This window comes from Strix aluco, chromosome Z, assembly GCF_031877795.1.
Source record: "Strix aluco isolate bStrAlu1 chromosome Z, bStrAlu1.hap1, whole genome shotgun sequence".
NCBI classification, from domain to species: domain Eukaryota; kingdom Metazoa; phylum Chordata; class Aves; order Strigiformes; family Strigidae; genus Strix; species Strix aluco.
In genome coordinates, this window is record NC_133971.1 from 14744809 (window position 1) to 14764931 (window position 20123).

General features: G+C 38.7%; 2 protein-coding genes across 10 annotated transcripts in view; both read right to left on the bottom strand.

Moving 5' to 3' along the window:
* Window positions 1-2654, bottom strand: part of CMYA5 (cardiomyopathy associated 5) — a 49484-nt gene extending 46830 nt beyond the window's left edge. Inside the window, exon 1 of the mRNA XM_074812047.1 lies at window positions 2438-2654. Coding sequence (XP_074668148.1) covers window positions 2438-2589 — 152 coding nt within the window. The 5' untranslated portion in view covers window positions 2590-2654. The remainder of the gene's footprint in view (window positions 1-2437) is intronic.
* A 635-nt stretch (window positions 2655-3289) lies between these two features.
* TENT2 (terminal nucleotidyltransferase 2) overlaps window positions 3290-20123 on the bottom strand; it is a 50860-nt gene continuing 34026 nt past the window's right edge. For 5 of the 9 annotated variants that reach the window (XM_074813829.1, XM_074813834.1, XM_074813830.1 and 2 more), the window contains 3 exons: window positions 14910-15001; window positions 10446-10511; window positions 3290-7505 (listed from right to left, as the gene is read on the bottom strand). In XM_074813829.1, coding sequence (XP_074669930.1) covers window positions 7393-7505; window positions 10446-10511; window positions 14910-15001 — 271 coding nt within the window. In that variant the 3' untranslated portion in view covers window positions 3290-7392. Of the gene's footprint in view, window positions 7506-10431; window positions 10512-14909; window positions 15002-15210; window positions 18637-20123 lie in introns of those variants that run through there. The other 4 variants (XM_074813835.1, XM_074813833.1, XM_074813832.1 and 1 more) reach the window with 2 other exon arrangements.

A 20123-nucleotide genomic window follows, 5' to 3' on the forward strand; every position in this document is an offset into this window, starting at 1 on the left:
GTGGGTCAGTCAGGGCTCAGGGGTTGGTGTCCCAGAGGAACACAAGGGCTCTTCTGCTTCTTTCACACAGGCACTTGCTGACCTTGGGCCAGCAATCTCTCTGCATAACTCTCTCATAAAACAGGTATAAGGATATTTAGCCTGCTTGAAAGGTGGAAATAGGAGCCAATTGGGAATTTCCTGCTGACTGCAATGTTGCACAACCAGGTGCTGTTCAACTGCATGCAGAGGAGGAAGACAAAAGCAGCAGAGAGCTTGGGGTTGTTAAAAATAAATCAGTGACGGCAGGGTCCAGGACAAGCTGTCTTCAGCCAAGTTTGCATATTGGTTACACCTCCTCTAAGCTGTGTTTTCAAAGCACACACACACAGAAAAATCTGTTCTGCAACAGGGGCTTGAAAACCTGTTTGTCAACAAATAATTAGCTCACAGCCTGAGTAAGTCTGTCCCAGAGGCTTGGCCCGGCTGTTCTTGCTTATCTAGCACCTCCCACGAGCTCTGCCCAGGCACCCAGCACAGGAGGCCTTAAGTTCAACAACCGAGCTGATACTTGCAACAACAAAATTTAAGCAGCTAAAGAGTCGGTTTTATTTAACTTTACTAAGCTATTGCTGAGTGCTTGGTGCAGTTACAGTATGTGTGCCAAACCCCAAATTTTACATCTCCTTTAATATAATTAAACTAATCAAATGGATTTAAATATACTCAGTTACCACTGAGCACAGCTGTTAAACCTCTCCGGTAGACTCTGACCTCTCTTATTAGTAAGATGGTTAAGGATAGGGATAGACTCTGCAATGCTTAATATAACTGACAGCTAAAGGTAATGGTTGCTGTGATTCAACTAAGTGGTGAGATGCAATGCCCAGGTTTGCATTGCAGAGGCTGCCAGCCAGAAGCAAGATCCAGCTACTAGGAGCTGCTAACAGGCACCCATGGAGAAGCCGTGCTCCTAGCACAAGCAGCAAATAACTGCAAAGCTACATAGATTTCCCTCCCTTTAAGGGAGAAGTTAGCCATTCCCACTTGTTTTACAATTTCAGTTTTATTATTAGCCATTTAATTGCAGATTCCAGTAAAAAATACCCAGTCAGTTGTGTTTTAGCTGTCTGCAGTGAGTAGCTCCACTCCACCAACTTCAGCTGTTTTTTTTGTAGGGTTGCATCCATGTGCAGTGTTTATCGCCACATAAACCCCCTCTCTGTCAGTATGGGACTGAAGAGTCAACATCTCCCTCTGTTACACACTGAGGGTGCCTCCCCACTTTAGAAAACTAGCTCACTACTCCCTCTGCAAGGAAGTTTTCCTGCAGTCCTGGACTACGTTTCCCTGTTTGGCTTTCATTCCCACAGCACTCGGGATGGGTTAGGCTGCAGAGAGCCCCTCCTGCCTCTCTTCTACCATCTTTTTTCTCCCAGTGACCATCAGCAATGTCAGAAAGCACTGTGAACTATGATACACCCAGAGTGGTTTGTAAATGCAGGATGGCTCCACAGCACTGAGGTTTTAGGAACCGTATGACCGAAATTTCTTAAAAAAACGGTTTCTGGAAATACCTTAAGCTGTCAACATTAATGGCTTTGGTTCTTCCTACAGTATCCACCCAAAACTGATAGGCTTTATTCAAGTCAGGGAAGAAATCCTGCAACCTGAAATGCACTGGGGGACTCTTAGGCCTCACAGTCTCTTTTTGAACCCAACAGCACTGGTATAGCTGAAGGAATTCGTCCGTGTGGATCAGGTTGCAGATGCCTCCGCATCCTGCGCAGAACCAGGGCCATGCACTCGGCGCTGGGCCGCTGTCTCACTTGTTAATTTCCTGATGGTAGGAGCACAACATTAGGACAACAAACTTTCTGTGCAAGAGTTAAGAAAAAATATAATTAAACAATCAACTTGATAAAATATTCCTCCTTTCACCCCCAAAATCCAGTGGCAAGCATGTACAAGTTTTTCCTTTTTTGAGGAAGAGACTGAAAAGAGAGGGACAAGCAGGAAGGAAGAAAGGCCATAAAAAGGAACAAATTTCAATATGCCATTATAATCTTTGACCATTTTCTCCCTGACAAGCAAATCTGCAGAGCATTTAAGATCAATATGTGACAAAGAGTCAGCCAGAGAGGGAGGAGCAGAGGGAGATGCCACTTGAGCTGTCATGCCAGAGGATCTTTAAATAGAAAAGCTTTTAGGGAACTCAGGCCAGGCACCTACTGCACAAAACTTAATTACAGCCATACCCATCCAAAAAAAGCCCCATTAACAGCCCCCCCTTAGGCCGCCTTCCCCCCCTTCTTTTTTATCTGCAGCAGTTGGGGAAGGGAAGGGGGAAAGGCACTAAAACCATCACCGGGCTCCCATTCTGGCACACCCCGGGCTGGTGCTTTGGCATGGGGCTGCCAGCTGCCCCTGAGGCTGCGAGTCCCTGGGGAGGCAGTACCTGTTAGTCAGCTCCTCTGCTTCCTCTGGGTCCACAGCCTCTTCCTCCTCTTCTTCCTCCTCCTCCTCTTCCTCCTCCTCTTCTTCTTCATCCTCTACAAAGGACGAGGTCTCAGATGCCCTGTCACACTCGGCGCCGCGGTACCCCTCCATGCCCTTCCCAGCTCAGGCCCTCGCCGGTGATTTTTACCCCCGACCCTGTCCAACCCAGGGTTGCCTGAAGCAACTGTCATCCCCAGCAGCTCTCGCTTCTCCTGACTCAGGGCAGTCTTTAAATAGAAGCTGCGAAGTTACAGCGCCGAGTCGCTGCTGGACCTACCCTGGGTCCTAGCACCAACCGGGTGTCAGGACACGTGGCAAAACCTGAGGGCCATCTCTCCAGCTGCTCATCCCTTCACCTGCCCGCTGCTGCCAACGAGGTGTTTTTACAGCAGGGACAGCGGCAGGAGAAAGGGGCTGGAGCCCCCGCACACCTTCCCAAGCCACCTCTAGTGAATTTGGGGTGGATGGCACAGATGAAGTGGAAGGAGAGTTTTCTTGTGGCTCCAAGAAAAGGTGCATTTGGTACATTCAAAAGCAAGTTCCACTCCTGAGCACACCCGGAGTGCCTCAGATTTGAGCTAGAGAGGTCAAATAGAATTATTAGTGGATGAGTGCCTAGGACATATGACTTTAATAATTAATACTGTACCCTAAGAGGTATCAGATGCACTGTAGTTTTTAACAACACACAGGGAATACTTTTCAACTCCCAAATTTGTTGCTGTGTTAAATCACAGGACATTTAAAATCTCCTCTTTGACTGGACTTGAGCCAATTTTAATTTAAAGCAAAGACAAACTACATTACCATGTAGGGTTTAGGTTAAGCCACATTTACCCTTTATTATTCTGCATTTCACACAAAATGCAGCGCTTTTCACAGACAAAATGAAAATATTTCCAACCTGTACTAGCCAAACTAGTGACTTTTTAAAAAATATTTTTTAGTAGAGGGGGAGAAGCACTGAGACTCTGATTCTAACTAAAGAACTTCGAAGCTATTTCAGGTATAAAACATTGAATACACAGTATAACTCTAATCCCCCTTTTTTTCCTTTTTGGTGGGGGGGTAGGGGGGGAGGGTGGTGATGTTTTTATTTTTTATTTGTCAAATAAATAGCTGGCTATAAATTGGTCAGCGAACTCTTCCTTGTGTTGTAAGTACAGAAACACCCAAGCAAGTATTTCTGAGTACAAGCTCTCTCTGCAATGCTAAATTAAATTTCTACTGACAGATTCACTTCAAGTAAAATATTTCCTAAACAGTACATACAGATAAAACCTGTCTGGTCTCTTGACCTACCCACTGAAGTACACAATTTACAAGGCCAGAACATAATTTCCTGAAGAAGTGTACTTGAAAAAGATACTAACTTAAATTCCATATTTTATCATGAGCACAGAGACAGTGTACACAGTACAATGATATTTAAGGTAGAGAACTTCACATTCTTTACACACGGAAGACAAGAGCATTACAACCTTCTAGAAATGCTTTTATATGAAGCATAAATATATTGCACAAGTTTTGAATCAGTCTTCGGCACAGCAAGAGGAAAGTGAGTAACCTTTTACCAGAATTCCTTCAAATTATTTCCAGACTTAGTGCTCTCCTTCCTGTACTTCTCACAACTTAATCTGATCTGTAAATTGACCAAAATAGCATATTCTTTCATGCTCTTCCTACAAGCACTATACTCTGTAAAATCAGTGAGGGAAAGATTTATATCAAAACATACAAGGATTGGAGAAAACAAGACAACATAACAAACACTACAAAATACACGTGAGATAATCCAGAGCAAGTAGAGTCCATTTTAAATCAAGAGTGACATTCTCATACGGAGTTAAATTTAACACCCAATATACTGTGAATTGAGTCCAGTAACACAAGTTCAAGTAAAGCATTGGTTCCAAATAAGCATTTGGGACAGTATTCACAAATGCTAACTTCTGGTTATCTACAATTCATCTTACATCCTTATCATGGTTGCCCATTTCTCCCAAATAACCATGCCACCTTTCAGTTTGAGTCTTAAAACTGGTTTATATTGTACTCTTTGTAAGGGATTTCTTAAAAATAAGCTCTCAGACTGTCAGAACACCTTAAAGTACAGAGAGCACACTTACACAATCACATTTTAGGAGAAGTAAGAGCAAGAGAGATAGAAAAGAAGCTTCAAGTTTCACAGTATACAGCCTATGCCAGTTCTGGCACTACTGTTACTGAATGGGAAGCTCTTGCTAATGTTTAGTCTTCCCATACAGCTCTGAGCCTGTTAATTAAACGCACTGCTAGAGGACTAAAGAGAGTTCCTGAAATCCTATATGAGACACTAGTAGTTTCTGACATAAGGTGAGAAATGACAGGCAACCCCAATGCCAAACTGAGTAGTCAAAACTAGTCCTAAAAGAACAAACAGCTGAACTAAAGCATTTTTATTTCAAGGCAGTAAGAAGCCTCAAAGAAGTTAAGCATCTTGCACAAATGCTGAAACCCTGAACACTCCATGGAAACACCACCTTTTACCAAAGGTCTTCCAGAAAAACTATTCCTGCTAGGGTGTACGTCAAGGGACAGGTGTGTAAAGGTTTTTATTCTGAAGTTGAGGAGAAGGGAAAACTTCATACTAAGATTTATGATAGCCATTAGTGAATTTCTTGCTCTGGATACCTGCCTAGAGTAGATGAAAATACAGGTCATTAAACCTCTGAACAACTTCAGACTATGCAGAACTGAATCCAAAGTTAGCCAAAGTTCAGCTCCTACTCACTCTCCCCAAACCATTTATTTTGTGGCATTTTATCTGAAGTTTTCTGACAAAAGTTGCAGCCCACCATTTAACAAATACAATTATGTTCACTCATGGAAAGTGGTGCTGCTCGCTAGCCTTGACAGGAGAATAATATAACGTGACATCTGGTGAAATCTCTTTTCTAGACCTCTCAGATTACTTTTTAATATGTGAGAGCCCTGACACTTTTCATGCTCTTGCCAGATTACCCACTAGTTTCTTTCACTGTAAACTAAACCAAGTTACACCACCTTGCTTAGCTAACACAGTAAATTACTGGGGCGTTTTCTGTGAGGAAAGTTTTCTAGAGGGGAAGCAACAAACAGGCTTGTCCCCAAACAGATTTTCTAGACAAAGAGAGAGCCAGCACCTTTTTAAAAAATGAGCAGCCCTCCCCTCTCCTCCAAATCCACCTAGGGCTTGCAGAACCTCTTTGAATCCAGACATCATCTTGTACAAAAAACTTCTGCTTCCATTTTACAAGCAGGTAAAAGTGAATGTTTCACTGTGACCAAGTCTACCATTTTATAAAGAGGAAGGGCAGTGAGGGGGAACGTATGAATTGAGTAAGAACATTTTAGCGGATTGCTGGACTTGGATTAAAATAGAAAGAATGTATAAATTGCAGAAGGAAGCTGTTTTAATCTTAGACTAGATGAAGTATGTACCAAGTAACCTCACAGCTGGCAAATAGTTTACACTTTCTAGAACTTCTAAACTGTAAAACTTGAAATAAATTAGAACTTAAAAGTGTGCACAAGAAGAGATAATGCTTGTTATTAGCCACAACCCTTATATTAGTCATAAGGGTTTTCACAATCTCGTTAGAGATGGCAATAGATGAAACTTTTACCTGTACACAGATGCAGCACAGAATAGCTCTACACAAGTTTATGATTTGCAACAGGGGAAAGATTTCCTTTACAGGACATTTCCCTTTCTACTTAATTATAGGAAATAGTTTAAATATGCAGTACAAAATAACATAAACTGGAAAAATAGGCTGTATTTTCTCTATATAAACATTATTCCACTGAACACCATACAAAATATTAAACTTAAAAAAATGAAGTTGACATCAGTGGTAAGTACAGTTTTAATAATGAATTAGTCTTCAATAACAAATATGTGAGAGGCACAAATTGTGTTACAGGAGGTCTAAAAGAGTGTTCACAACTTTATTTTGGAAAAGATAGAATTTTCAAGATTAACTATTTAAATTTAATTTACAGTAGCTGACAAATTTACAAATATTTACACAAAATCAAAACAGAAGCCCAGCTTATTGTAGCAGTGGTAGGGTAGTGGGGTGTTTGTTTTTGGTTTGGGTGTTTTTTGGTTTGTGGGTTTGGTCTGGGTTGTTTTTTTGTGTTTGTGTGTTTTGTTTTTTTCTTCCCCCCCAAAGCAGACATCACTACTACTTCACATATGTAAAAGGAACCACTAAAAAGTCTCTTGCCTACTTTGTGTGAATATGAAGCATTTATGTATATTGATCTGTCCTTATTTATTTCAACTTGTCATAGAACTGTTACTTGAAAATTCCAGTTTAGATTACAGTTCTTGATATCCAGCATACTACAAACCATAATCTATCTTAATTTTCATAAACTGTTGCTTGTTATTCAATGTAAAAGGGAAATAAAACTGGAAAGTGCCAAGTTGAACAAATGTGCTTACTGTAATTACGTAGATTTAAAGCAGGGGCTGTCTGTTCCTCAAAGTGGGTACTGTATGCAATTCCTTAAGGATATAGTCAGACTTGCACATTGTTTTAGCTCTGAATGTCTTCATTTCATGGTAAAATATGTCTGAATTAATGATTACACAAATTATGGAAACAAGTCAGTATATTCCCATACTTCCCTTAAGATGAATTTATTTTTGTGGCTTGCTGTTTGAATTTCTTCTAGAAGTCAACAACATTTTCAGAAATTTCAACATTTTCAACTGCATTTTCAGAAAACATACCCTTTGAATGAACAGCTGTATTAACAAATGTAGATAATAAAATATGCTACCTTTCTTATAAATATTTCCTTAACAAAAGTTTACAGAGAAAAACATGTCATAGAAAACCATGGGGTAACTGCCTCTTGATTGTGATACTGTTCTTTATTTCAGCAGGATCCAATAAGAAGAAAGTGGAAGAGGTTGGTTATCTTTTCTGTATGGCTGCTCTTAAAGGTAATATATAGTTCAGGTCTTTCCTGTTTCGTAATACATGCCAAGCCTGGGGAAAAAAGTACAAGGTTTTAAAAGCCTAAATAATCTTTGCCATTAATACTTAAATACCACTGTAAGCAGCAGAGTCTCAGTGATCCACAAAAATTAGGTTGGTATTTTTCCCATTCTTGAAGAGAGGGGTGTTGTTTTGTGGTTTGTTTTGGGGGTTTTTTGGTTTGTTGGGGTTTTTTTTTAAGGAAAGAAAAAAGCCAAAAAGGTACACAAAATGTAATGAACTACTGAGGAATGTACAGCCTTGCGAGAGCACATTTGTGGAGACAGATGTTAACATTATTTAAGCATTACATTGATATTCTGACTGCAAAATAATTGTTTCAAATTCACACATGTCAAAATTCCTGATATAAGACATATCCGGAATCTGACAATTCCAGAACTTAACTGTGTCTTTAAAATATGTTATTTCAATTTTCTTCTGTATTCTTGTGTGAATTCCAGGACACATCTGTCAGGCCATGAACCTGCAAATAACTGCAGTGACCCTTTTGTCTTTACGCAGAATGAATTAAACCACCACAGTGTGTAATGAAAACCACAGGAAGAATAATCTCTCAAGGGCAGTGAGACAAACAGGTTCCTTAGGCTTCTCAAAAAAAAGTGCAAGATTAATAAGTACTTGCAGTTTTAAGCAACTGTCATTCCTTATGGCTCCTAGTAAAGTGGAAGTTTTTTGAGGGCTGTAACACTCTAGTATATAGGCTTCCAGACAACTAGGATCAAACAACTGCTTTTACATTTTTCAGAAAACCACACAGGCTGGAAACAAATTTTTTAATTTAAAACACTGAAAAGAGAACTTCACTCTGATTTGACAGAACAGTGAGAGAGCCCTGTAAACCACTGCTTTAGCAGATTCACAAAATCAAGTATTTTATGTAAAAGTATGTGAACAGTTCAGTATTCTGTATACTAACATGGTTAAATAGAAGGAAACTGACGTTTCTGAACAGAATTACAAACCAAAAAACTTATCTTTTTCTGACTAAGGCAACACCTTATAGCATTTGTTCTATTACAAATATCTGGCATTGATTTCCTTTTTGCTGGAGAAGCCCTCATTTAAGGACTTGATTAACTGGAGTAAAGAGCAGCCTCCAATGACAGCATAACAGGGGAGTCTGACTGGTTAAAGCTGGAAGCCAGTTCTGTGCACTAATTCCTAGTCATAACTACATTATGCATAGTCAGAGAGCTCAGAAAACTAGAACTTGAGCTGCAATTCCAAATGCAATGCCTGCGATAGGAGACATGCATAAAAGAGTTGGTAGCAAGGATTTTTAGAAAAATGATGTTTAACCAAGGCCTAAATCTTTGCTTGCTTCAAAGTTGTCCTTGCTTCCTCCACTGACTGGAACAGTAAAAGCTCCAGTTTGAACGATTCATTCTAAAATTATGAGTGTGGTCTCCCAAAAGAAAAGTACCAATTTAATACAGCTGTCAAAAACCAGCAGAAAATCATTGGTGGTGATATTTATAAAAAAGGGATAGTAAGAAGCATAAAACATTGTTTATTACCAGTCAAATTCATGTAGGAAGAAATAATCATCATAGAATGGTTTGGGTTGGAAGGGACCTTAAAGACCATCTAGTTCCAACCCCCTGCCATGGGCAGAGACACCTTCCACTGGACCAGGTCACTCAAAGCCCCGTCCAACCTGGCCTTAAACACTGCCAGGGAGGGGACATCCACAACCTCTCTGGGCAACCTCTTCCAGGGTCTCATCACCCTCACACTGAAGAATTTCTTCCTGATGTCTAACCTAAAACTAGCCTCTTTCAATTCAAAAGCGTCACCCCTCATCCTATCACTACATTCCCTGATAAACAGTCCCTCCCCATCTTTCCTGTAGGCCCCCTTTAAGTACTGGAAGGCTGCTGTAAGGTCTCTGTTGAGTCTTCTCTTCTCCAGGCTGATCAACCCCAACTCTCTCAGTCTGTCCTCACAGGGGAGGTGCTCCAGCCCCCTGACCATCTTTGTGGCCCTCCTGTAGACCCACTCAAGCAGGTCCATGTCTTTCTTATGCCAAGTGCCCCAGAGTTGGATGCAGTACTCCAGGTGGGGTCTCACAAGAGCAGAATAGAGGGGCAGAATCCCCTCCCTCAATGTGCTGGCAACAATTCTCTTGATGCAGCTCACGATGCAGCTGGCTTCCTGAGCTGTGAGTGCACATTGTTGGCTCATAGTTTTATATCCACTAACACCCCCAAGTCCTTCTCTGCAGGGCTGCTCTCAATCCACTCATCATCCAGCCTGTATTTGTGCTTGGGATTCCCTTGACCCATGTGCAGGACCTTGCACTTGGCCTTGTTGAACTTCATGAGGTTTGCACAGGCCCACCTCTCAAGCCTGTCCAGGTCCCTCTGGACGCCATCCCTTCCCTCCAGCATGTCGACCGCACCACACAGCTTGGTGTCGTTGGCAAACTTGCTGAGGGTGCACTTGATCCCACTGTCCATGTGGCCAACCAAGACGTTAAACAATGCCAGTCCCAACACAAACCCCTGAGGAACACCACGTGTCACTGCTCTCCACTTGGACATTGAGCTGTTGACTGCAACTCTTTGAGAGCAACCATCAAGCGAGTTCCTCTTTTACATAAAGTTATAATTCTAAAGCTATTAACCATCATTAGATTTTTACACACACAAGAAAATCTAAGACATAGGGTTTCCTATTTCAAGTACCCATTTCAACTTAAGCCAGATGCCTAGTGCCAGACATTAATAAATATTCTTACTAAATACTTTTCCACAAAAATATATAAAAATGCATTTCTATTACTTATATAGTAGAAAGCACAGAAATAGTCATAACACAAACATTGGAAACAGGCAGGTTCAATGACTAGCATTTGTACAACTATCCTGAAAACCAAAGTGATCAGAAAAGTTAAATGAGATGTACTTTTTACCTGCAGAAATTCACCTCTAATAGTATCAAACTTCTGTTTCTCATGTACAGCTCTAGCAGTGTTTGTCCCATCAAAGGGCTCTGCAAGATCAAACACAAACATTAAAAGTGTTAAAAAAATTTAAAGCTAGGCTGCCTTCACTGAGCAAGTAATGAGACAAAACCCAGAACGGTCAACATATCATTGCTTCTCAATCTTTATTTCTACATAACATTCATCCAAAAAAAAGCCCCAAACCCTGAAGGCTATTATGGATTACATACCATTAGAAAGTCAGGTTATTGTATCTATTGAAGTATATTCTGATTGTGCTGAATTTATGCATCAGTAATTATTTGTTACTGCTTAACAGTCTGATGACATACCAGAAGATGATTTTGCATATTAAAATGTTTTGAGACTTACTACACATGTGCCTCTTTGAACTGTTCACTTAAATTCACCTCATTCAACAGCTTCTCAGTGAAATACAAGTATGACCGTAAAATATTTACTATATTTTTTTATATTAAGATGTATCAACTGCTGTAAAAATGTATTTTATGAGTCCATACCTACTGTCAGTATCTATTAATAAGTTAACAATTTGGGGTTTCCACCTTCTAAAAGACTACAAATTTATGTGGTGTTTGCCCTTTTTTTTTTGCTAACATAATTAATACTTTGGAACTTTTTTTTTTTAATTGAAGGATTAAAAAAGTACTCCTTCCTGCTGACAGTGTTGACAACATTTGACTTTTGAGGGGAAAAAAACAATTGCAATAGGTACTAAAAAATTATGATGCAGAAACTATGCATTACAATGTGCTACAAAACAGATTTATAGTCTTTTTTGCCTTACTAGAGAACTGCTTAAGTAACATGGTATATTTCACATTGGCAGAATGTATTAAAGTCCTTAAGGGCCACAGAACCATAGAAGTATTTACTAGATCAGGTAGCTTTTTGGTTTAGTTGGGTATGAATTGCTTTTATTCACATAGGGACCTATAGTAAAATAAAGCATTAAATAGACATCAGAAGGTCTTGTGCCATTATGGAGACTGGGATTTCCAATCTGGAACATGCTCTGTGGAATTGAGTTTTTATTTCTGCAAGGTAAAAATCACAAAGCAATTGTTTCATGCAATAAATGTTGCATTTGGCAAGTTTCCAAAAGGTTTCTCTTCAAACTACCTATAAAGTTTACAGTGGACATTTACAAGCAGATTTATTTTACTTTAGAATGCATCATACATTCAGATTGGAACAAAAAACTGACAATCAGATAAAAAGGGTACATAGTCTTCTAAAGTCAGTCACATAATTTGACACAGTGACTTCCTGCTACTAAGAATTCCATGTCCCTTACCGTGTGAAGCAGTACAGCATTTCTTTTGTGTGTCTTAAATGCGATGTTAACTGTTTCTTTAATGCTAGACCTTTATGTACTTTATGTTGAATCAAGAGATACGTATTTTTTAAAACAACAAGAGCAAAGCTGTACAATCTTCTGAATCTGTCAGTGGGAAAAAAGGTACTCTAGCCACAGAAGCTGACTCACATCTTCCCTTTATTCTTCCTGCATATTTACTGACTGTCAAAAGACAAAACTCATTCCCTAGAGCGCAACAAGAATAATTTTGCAATCAGCTACTATTTACACCCCTACATTTTCTAACCATCAAGACTGTTCACACACAGAGATGAGAATATTAAACGAAAAAAAGTAATACAACTTCAACACTGATGCTTGATTGAAAGGCTAAAGGGGATCATCCTTCCAAATGAAAATACAAGAAAACATTAAACTTCAGAACTGCTGCAAACCAAACCCTGAGGAATAATTTTTAGAATTATTTTTAACATGTGCATCTGAAAGATTTAAAAGTACAAACATGAATCAGGTGCAGCTTAGATGGCTTCTGATCCAGTTTCCCTAAATGACTATCAATTTAATAGTCTCACAAAATTGCCATGTTTCTAGCTTTCCCAAACTATGTCTTTTTCAACAGGAGACTGTGTGATATTATCTGATATTGACAAGATTTAAACTGAAACCAGAACGGTCACTAGCAATACAGAGCTTCTGACAAGGAATGTTCACAAACGTTAGATAAAAGCAGTTTCTCTGTATCCCCATAATGGTAATAGCCTGCCAGATTTTAAACTGTCTGAAAAGAGCATCTCTACCGTATTTGTTCCTCTAACAGCAGAATTACAAGTGAGAGTAAGTCTTAACACCAATAAAAAGTAAAACAGAACACAATTTTTTCTTTGAGTGAGCCTAAATACAGTGCTACATGCAGAATTGTGGCAACTTGCAGGCACAGACTTGTGTAATCTATCAACAAATATATTTTAAATACTAAAAAAATAGACTCAATAAAACCAAGTACTGAAATTTTAGCCTGCTAACTAGAAAATCTGACAAAGACTTGGAAACTAAAATATGTTGACATCTTTACATAACTTTTAAAAGCTTCTTCTCAAAATACACAGAAGTTTATCTACATACTTTGTTAAACTAGTTTGGCTTAACAGCTGTTATAATAAACATGAAGCCTACTTTGAGTTGAAATAGGAAATTTAATTTTTCCCTTCCGATTCAGAAGTAAAAACTTGGTATGTGAGGCTAAACCCCACTCTTAATAAAGTCTTGAAGCACGTAGTAACAGGAAAGAATCAGATGTGCCACCTAGAGATAATTTTGCTTTTTTAGTAGTTCAAATGCAAAACGCACTCTTAAGGAAAAGTTGTATGTAATCAATAAAGCCCATTTAAAACAAATTCTGAAGTGCCTATTTTCTACGCAGATATTCTATTTTCCAACCTGAAAAAAAACCCAATTATTCAACCACTTTGTAATGTCATAAAAAAATTGAGAGCTTGAAACACACAGCCCCCCCACAACACATCAGATCAGCATCATGTGACAGCAGCAGACACAGCTGCCCAGCATTCCCACCTCCCACATTCAGACCAGAGCCTTGGCAATGCTGGCAACACACTATGCCGAATCATTTCAGCTGTGCAGATACTCTAATTCTCAAATTTCTCAACTCTGAGGCTGCAGAGTCAAGGCAGTTGCCTTTCAGTGTATTTTTTTCCCTATGACTGGTAGTTGATTTTTTTCCACCAGAAGTCAAATGAGATGTATCCCCTCATGTGGCTTCACACTGCCACCCATGTAATTACAGCCCAGTTGGTGAGCTCTGGGCCACAGAACAACAAACTTCACCAGTAGGTAATTATTCTCTGCACAGAACAACACAAATGCTGGAGACTAAGTGTATACAGACCTGGGTGCACTTCCACCTCTAGCAATCCTGAGGAATGTCTGTCTAGCCACAGAACTTCTGTTTTATCCCCTTCTTCCCCCAGCAAAATTTTCCCAGTCTTTAACTACCCTTTCACTTCTGTCCAAGTTCTATTTGCTTTTATCCTAAAACTTCAACCCTTGATATCCTGATCCTAAATAGCCTACATTAATTTACAGCCAGGGCTCAGGCCGCCTCTCCTATTTCAAACCTTCCCTCTTTATCCCAGTGTTCTAAACCATCTACTGCTAGTTCTGGTCCCATTGCACCTTGGTTCCTAATCCACAGTCCCTTGTCCAACCAGTTCCCCTTTACCTGGTGCATTCTGATTTTCACACCTCTGTCTTATCTCTGTGTGTTAACTGTTTCCAGTTATGCAGTACCTCTCAGTCCTTTCCCTGCTTCTCTTTGCATTCTCCTAACATCTCAGTCCTTCTCTTGGTCTATTATCCTCTCCTTCCCCAGTCCAAGCTTCATCTCCTATACATGCTAACTGTTCTTCTCCATGTAGATGTCCCACAGCAGTTGGAAGGCATCAAGAGCACATGAAGCAAGTTCCCTGTATAGTGCTACTGCCCAGTTCAGCCTGCACTAAGAAGACTGAGACCTGCAACTCCAAAAGGTAGCCTGTGTTTACCCTCCAGTTCTGGAGGGCTTCATAGAGTCTCTGCAGAAACTGTACATTCACAAGCCAGACAAAAACAGTAGGCACAAGGGGATCAACATACACATAACCTAGTCACTGCTAGGACTTGGATTGCCAGAGCACTTCAACAAAGAATATTCTTAGAGAGTAATCTGAATATGTGCCTGCTGTGTTTTTTCCGAAGTTCAATCTTGGCAAAACTGATGAGTATTTTTGCAAAGCAGGAAAACACACACTACTGTCAGAAAGGCCATTCCTTGACAAAGTCCTAATCCCTGTTCCAAAAGTAACAGGGCAATGAATGCTCTTGAAGGAAAGGTCAGGAGAACTATTTTTAAACACTACAGAACTTAAAGCTTCCTTCTCAAATGTTTTTGGTGGGACTGTTTCCAAAACTATTTATATTAGTTAAACTTAATTTACTACATAAATATATTGCATGTGTGCATTATTAAAACACAAAGTAAAGTCTAATTGACAGATTTATGTAGTGTCTTAACAGTTAAAAATGACAATGCAGCTTTACATTTTACCTTCTATACAAATAAATTTGTTTCTCCATTCAATACCATCAGGTCTTGGAATAGCTTTGGCATCACGAACTGAAATCATTTGATGGCTCCAACTAGGGAAAAGGAAAACAATTCGGAGAACTTTTAACTCTTGACTCTAAATTAGTAATATCAGTTTACATTAAGAAAATTGTCAAATTGCTATGTCATGGATAACAAAAGCCTGGATAACAAAAGACTTTATGAGTAATTTAGTGCAACAGTCTGATCTTCATAATTCACCATGTAAGAGTAAGGAATGATGGGTAGGAAACAAGAAAAATTTTCCACAAACAGAAGTTTATTTACAAAAACATCCGCAAAACATCACAGATATCCATGAGTAACATACACATGACAGAATAATTTTTTTCTTAAAACAATGTCAGCTTGGATACAGACACTTCTAAGTTCAAAAGAAATTATAGCTTCAAATCTATATTTCAGAATTTTTTGTGGGTAGAAAAGGAACATAAGGAGTCTAGGTGCAGATGAAGTTACATACTGCATTCCATTAAAAAAAATATTCAACAGTATAAAGATATATAAAGATAGCTTGCTTACAGGCCAGCATTCCTGATGCAAGAAACCTATTATTAGAAAGCACTAACACTGTGTATGCTGAATTTTAGATCTCATACAGGTGCAACAACAGAGCAACAACTCAAGTACATATTTGAAGATACTCTACCGCTTTCTGCACATTTTTACAACAACAAAGCCATAGGAAATGATCACATTGAAAAAGGAACAGCAGACAGTTTACAGGGCAATCTTTATGATGGGCCAAGCATCTTTATGATCTTTATGATGCTTGGTACAACAATATGCCAAGTGTATTGGAAGCCAAAGCAATCACTTGCAGTTTTATTTTCTTATATATCCAGTCAGTTTTCAGCTGCTCTTAACTAAACTAAACTAAACTAAACAGGGAACTACCCTATCAGCAAAACACCTGGATCACCAACAATGCATCACCATATGCACTGATGAAATGGGGCCTAGATAGCTGGGTGGCATGCTGCTAGCTGTACTGGTGTTATGTACACCTGACGTGATCTCCTAACTGAATCAATCTTTTGACATAATGCAGAGAGAGGAGCTTGGCTGGGTGCAACAACCACCTGCAGAAAATCTGTAAATATCAACTGTAAATCAAAATACAGTCAAATTCATCAGTTAAATTTGGAAGAACTCTGTGCTCTCTAGGCCACAGGTCAATTGTCATAACTCCATTAAGTTGGTGGGGATAAGACAGTTTACACCAGCTAAAAATCCATGCCTGTAATTCCTCAAATTATCTTGGATACAACTCATGATTAAAACCACTTATGAAAGTCAGCTGTCTGAATAACTGTACTTCCATAGAACATGTACGTTATTCTTCTATTTAAGAATATGAATAGGGCCTGTTTCAAAAAGGTGCAGGACACAGCATATGAAGCATAGTTTAGGATACCTCAGATTATTTATTCACCCACTGCTGTGTATACTTAGATTTCTCTTGATATAGTCTTTAGAAAAATAGTACAGGTGATGATAATTTCTAGCATTCAATGCAGACTAAAGTTTTTGTTCTAACCCATCACTCTCCCTCTCCTTAATTCCCATAATAGACTACTACTACAAGAATTACAGATATTGTGAAGCACCAAATACCTTCCTATCATGTCTTTTTAACAAACTACCATCAACACAGGCTTAACAAGAAATTCAGATGAATTGTTCAAAAAAAACCCCCAAACACGAAAAAAGACAAAAGAGAAAAAGCATCTGACTAGAGCATCAAAGAAGTTTAAACTGCAGCTCCAGAATACTGGTCATGAGCAGAAGCTGACAGTTTAATTCTTCTGCTTTTTCTAAAAGCTTACTTAAAAATCAGAGGTCTAAACTGGGGGAGAAGGGGCAAGTCAGGCAATAAAGTATTTGATCTGTGTTTGGTTAAACCAGGCTGCATTGTTTCACTTCAAACATATAATTCTTCTCTTGACTTCTTTTTCTCTAGGTTATACTTGACTTGATTCCTCAACAAAAAATAAATGCATTTATAATACACTGATTTAGCAAAAAAGCAACAAAAAAGTGACATTTCTAGCTATTTAAACAGCTTTTTATTTAAACTTGATAATGACTACTTTATCTAATAGTCTCATTAAACCTTCACTAACCCTGCCTTGGCACCAAAATCCTGAAATAGAAATGAATTACCAATAGCAAATGATTCATGTATCAATTTTAACCATTTTGGCTTGCACACAATAACATCATTATTGCCAACACAAAGCAAATACCCTCTGCATACACACTTTCAACCCATAAGTTAACAATAACCATTTAAACAGTTATTTCAGTTATCTGTTACTTCTGGTGTCACTGCCCGCATTAGGTATGTGCTCCTCATGGAGAAGATAAGAATTTGAAAGAAAAAGACCAGGCCTAAGTGTGTATAAATACACTACAAATAGATTAAAAAGCGTATGTTTTCCAGATTGTTCTTGTAAGCCAAAGCCACTTGCATAAACACACTAAGATGGGTACAAATTGCAAGCATATTTAATTCAACATACTATTAAAAAATGATCCCTTTATTACCTGACCAGTTCTACCCTGAAGAGAGCTGTGAGCAACTGTGTTTTATTTTTTGTCACAATAATGTAACCAATCTTTTATCATGTCCACCAACTGCTACATAACTTGAAACACTAAATTTAAAAGAAGTACAGTCACGAAGGACAATCTCTAGGTTCCCTAGCAGTAACTTCAGAGAAGCAAGGCCTTGATTCAAGGTCTTGCTTTGTAAACAGCCAGCCAAGTGAAAACCTGCTGCCTTCACTCACAGCTGCAGAAATGAAATCAGACACTCTAATCTGAGGGCCTGGTAAACATGGACCAGTTTCCAAATACTTTCTTTTAAGAACACCTCCATACATTTTTTACCTGGTCATACTTACTGCGTGATCAGCTGACCTTTGATAGTTTGAAATACTTGAAAGTTAAAATGGAGTTTCAGCATACTTTTAGCCAGCTGTATCATGAGAAACATTATGCAGACCTGAACTCTTATGGCAAGCTAATTATATAACCTTGTCAACAAATCAAGCTTTGCCATATGTAGTGTATAAGTTCAATATATGCAGCAGTTTCCAAATCACATTTCTGGTAACTTATGAAGCGGGATAAAAATTACTTCTTATGGACACACCAAAAACCCTAGAGCAGGACTGTGGAATGGGCACTGTATAAATACATGGTAATCAGCAGTTTTCTGAAACAGCTTTTTCTAAATAAACAAAGCAGATTAAAAGCATAAGGGGGAAAAAACACAGCACAAGTAGATGAACTTATTAATGGCTGCACAGCATGCAAGGCTCCTGTTTCTTCCTCTGTGCCCTACTCTTTGGGCCCCTCATGCCCTTAAATTACAAGTGAAGTAAAACAGATTTTAACTGAAATACCGACTGGCCTTTGCTAGACTGAGAGGGAAGTTTAAAACAATATATCTCCATCTTCCCTTCATCTTCCTGACCAATATGTGTAAAACAGTTGATCAGTTAAGCATTCCAGGCAGGTGGCATCAATGACTCATTCTGTCCAAAATTATCATCTTCACACATGATCTGATCATTCTTGACTGCATGCTGTTCTTTCAGTAAAACAGATCCCGTGTATCAAACCTGGTAGTATTGTGTCCTACTCCACAGACAGGGATCTACAAAAGTCACTTTTATGAAAGCTGAAGTAGTGTTCTCTTTAGTAATCTTTTCATCAAACATGTTACAGTTCAATAGTGAAAGCTCTCTGGTCATTTAAATGTTACCTAACTTATAGTCACAGTATCTGAAATACAATCTTAAAATTTCTGGGCATAAAAACACTAGTAAATATTTTACAGGGAAAGCAAACACTGAAAAAAATACCAATTACAGCAATGAAAATATTCAACACATTCAGTTCTTCCATGAAAGGCAGACATAACAGAGCCCTGTGTTGTAGGTATTTAACTCTTACCCTCATTTCCACCTATAACATTGTTTCCATCAGCAACCTCAAGGCAAAGATAACAGATACTGCAGATAGTGTGACACTGTACTTGTTCTCACTGGCTGGCTATCACACACACAAAATGTTTAAACACCATGTTCTGCCCGCCTTTTCTCCCACATGGGCATTAATTTGGGTTTCTCTTCTCCAGCCAGTTACCAGGTTTTATGAAACTATAGGGAATTTTAGTATCTTTGAGACACACACCCTGCTCATTTCAAACAGGATTTACAGTTGTCAGGGATACATAGATGGTTAAGTAAACAATACACCTGACTAAGTTTTATTTCTGTAGCAGAAAGAGTTAAAAACAATGTAGGCTGCTGCGTTAGGCATGTCATTTCCTAATATGCCTTCTCAGCTATGTAACATTTTCAACATAGGAATCTAACTGCTGTTTTTTACAGTTGTTTTTTTTTTAAACAGAATATTGCCAGTCAAATGTTTAAATACTTAACAGGTACTTAACACAGAAAAAAATCAAGCCAGATATTCTTTGTTTGTTTGGTTGATTTTAAAAAAAAAAAATAATCTTTTCTTCCCTTGACCTCAGCAACTATCCTATCTTCACTGTTCACTTTCAAGCTTTGCTTTAACCAGAAGCTCCCCTGTGCCTCTGTGATTAAGTCTGTGTAACATTTTTTCCTCATTTGTTATCATCACAAAAAATAATATTCAGAGATTATCATCAGTTTGAGTATTGATATCGCAGCATTTTTAGTCTTCATACTTCTTAGTATATCCTGCATGTCTAAGAGCACGCAAAAAAGTGTCTTCCTGGAACAGCTACTGACTTACGCAGAAATCTGCTCTTGACTATGTTGACAAGCACCCAAAACAGAAAAGTCAAATTAGGTATTTTTCCTGCACTTGGACAAGATCATCTCTGCTAGTTTGCACAGGCAAACCAGAAACTTCTTTATTAGTGGAAAAGATATTTACTTTCACATATGAGAAGATTAACAGTTTCTTACACAGACAAGTAGCAAAGGATGCATCTAGTGTTCCACATAAATTCGGAATTTGAGGATATCCTCTAGCAGCTTTTTCTAATTTACTTGTTTAGCAAACAGCACCTTGTCAGCTGAAGAGACAGGTACTCAGGAGAAACTTCTACGACAAAAGACCAGTCCCCTATCTGCACAGATCGTTGAA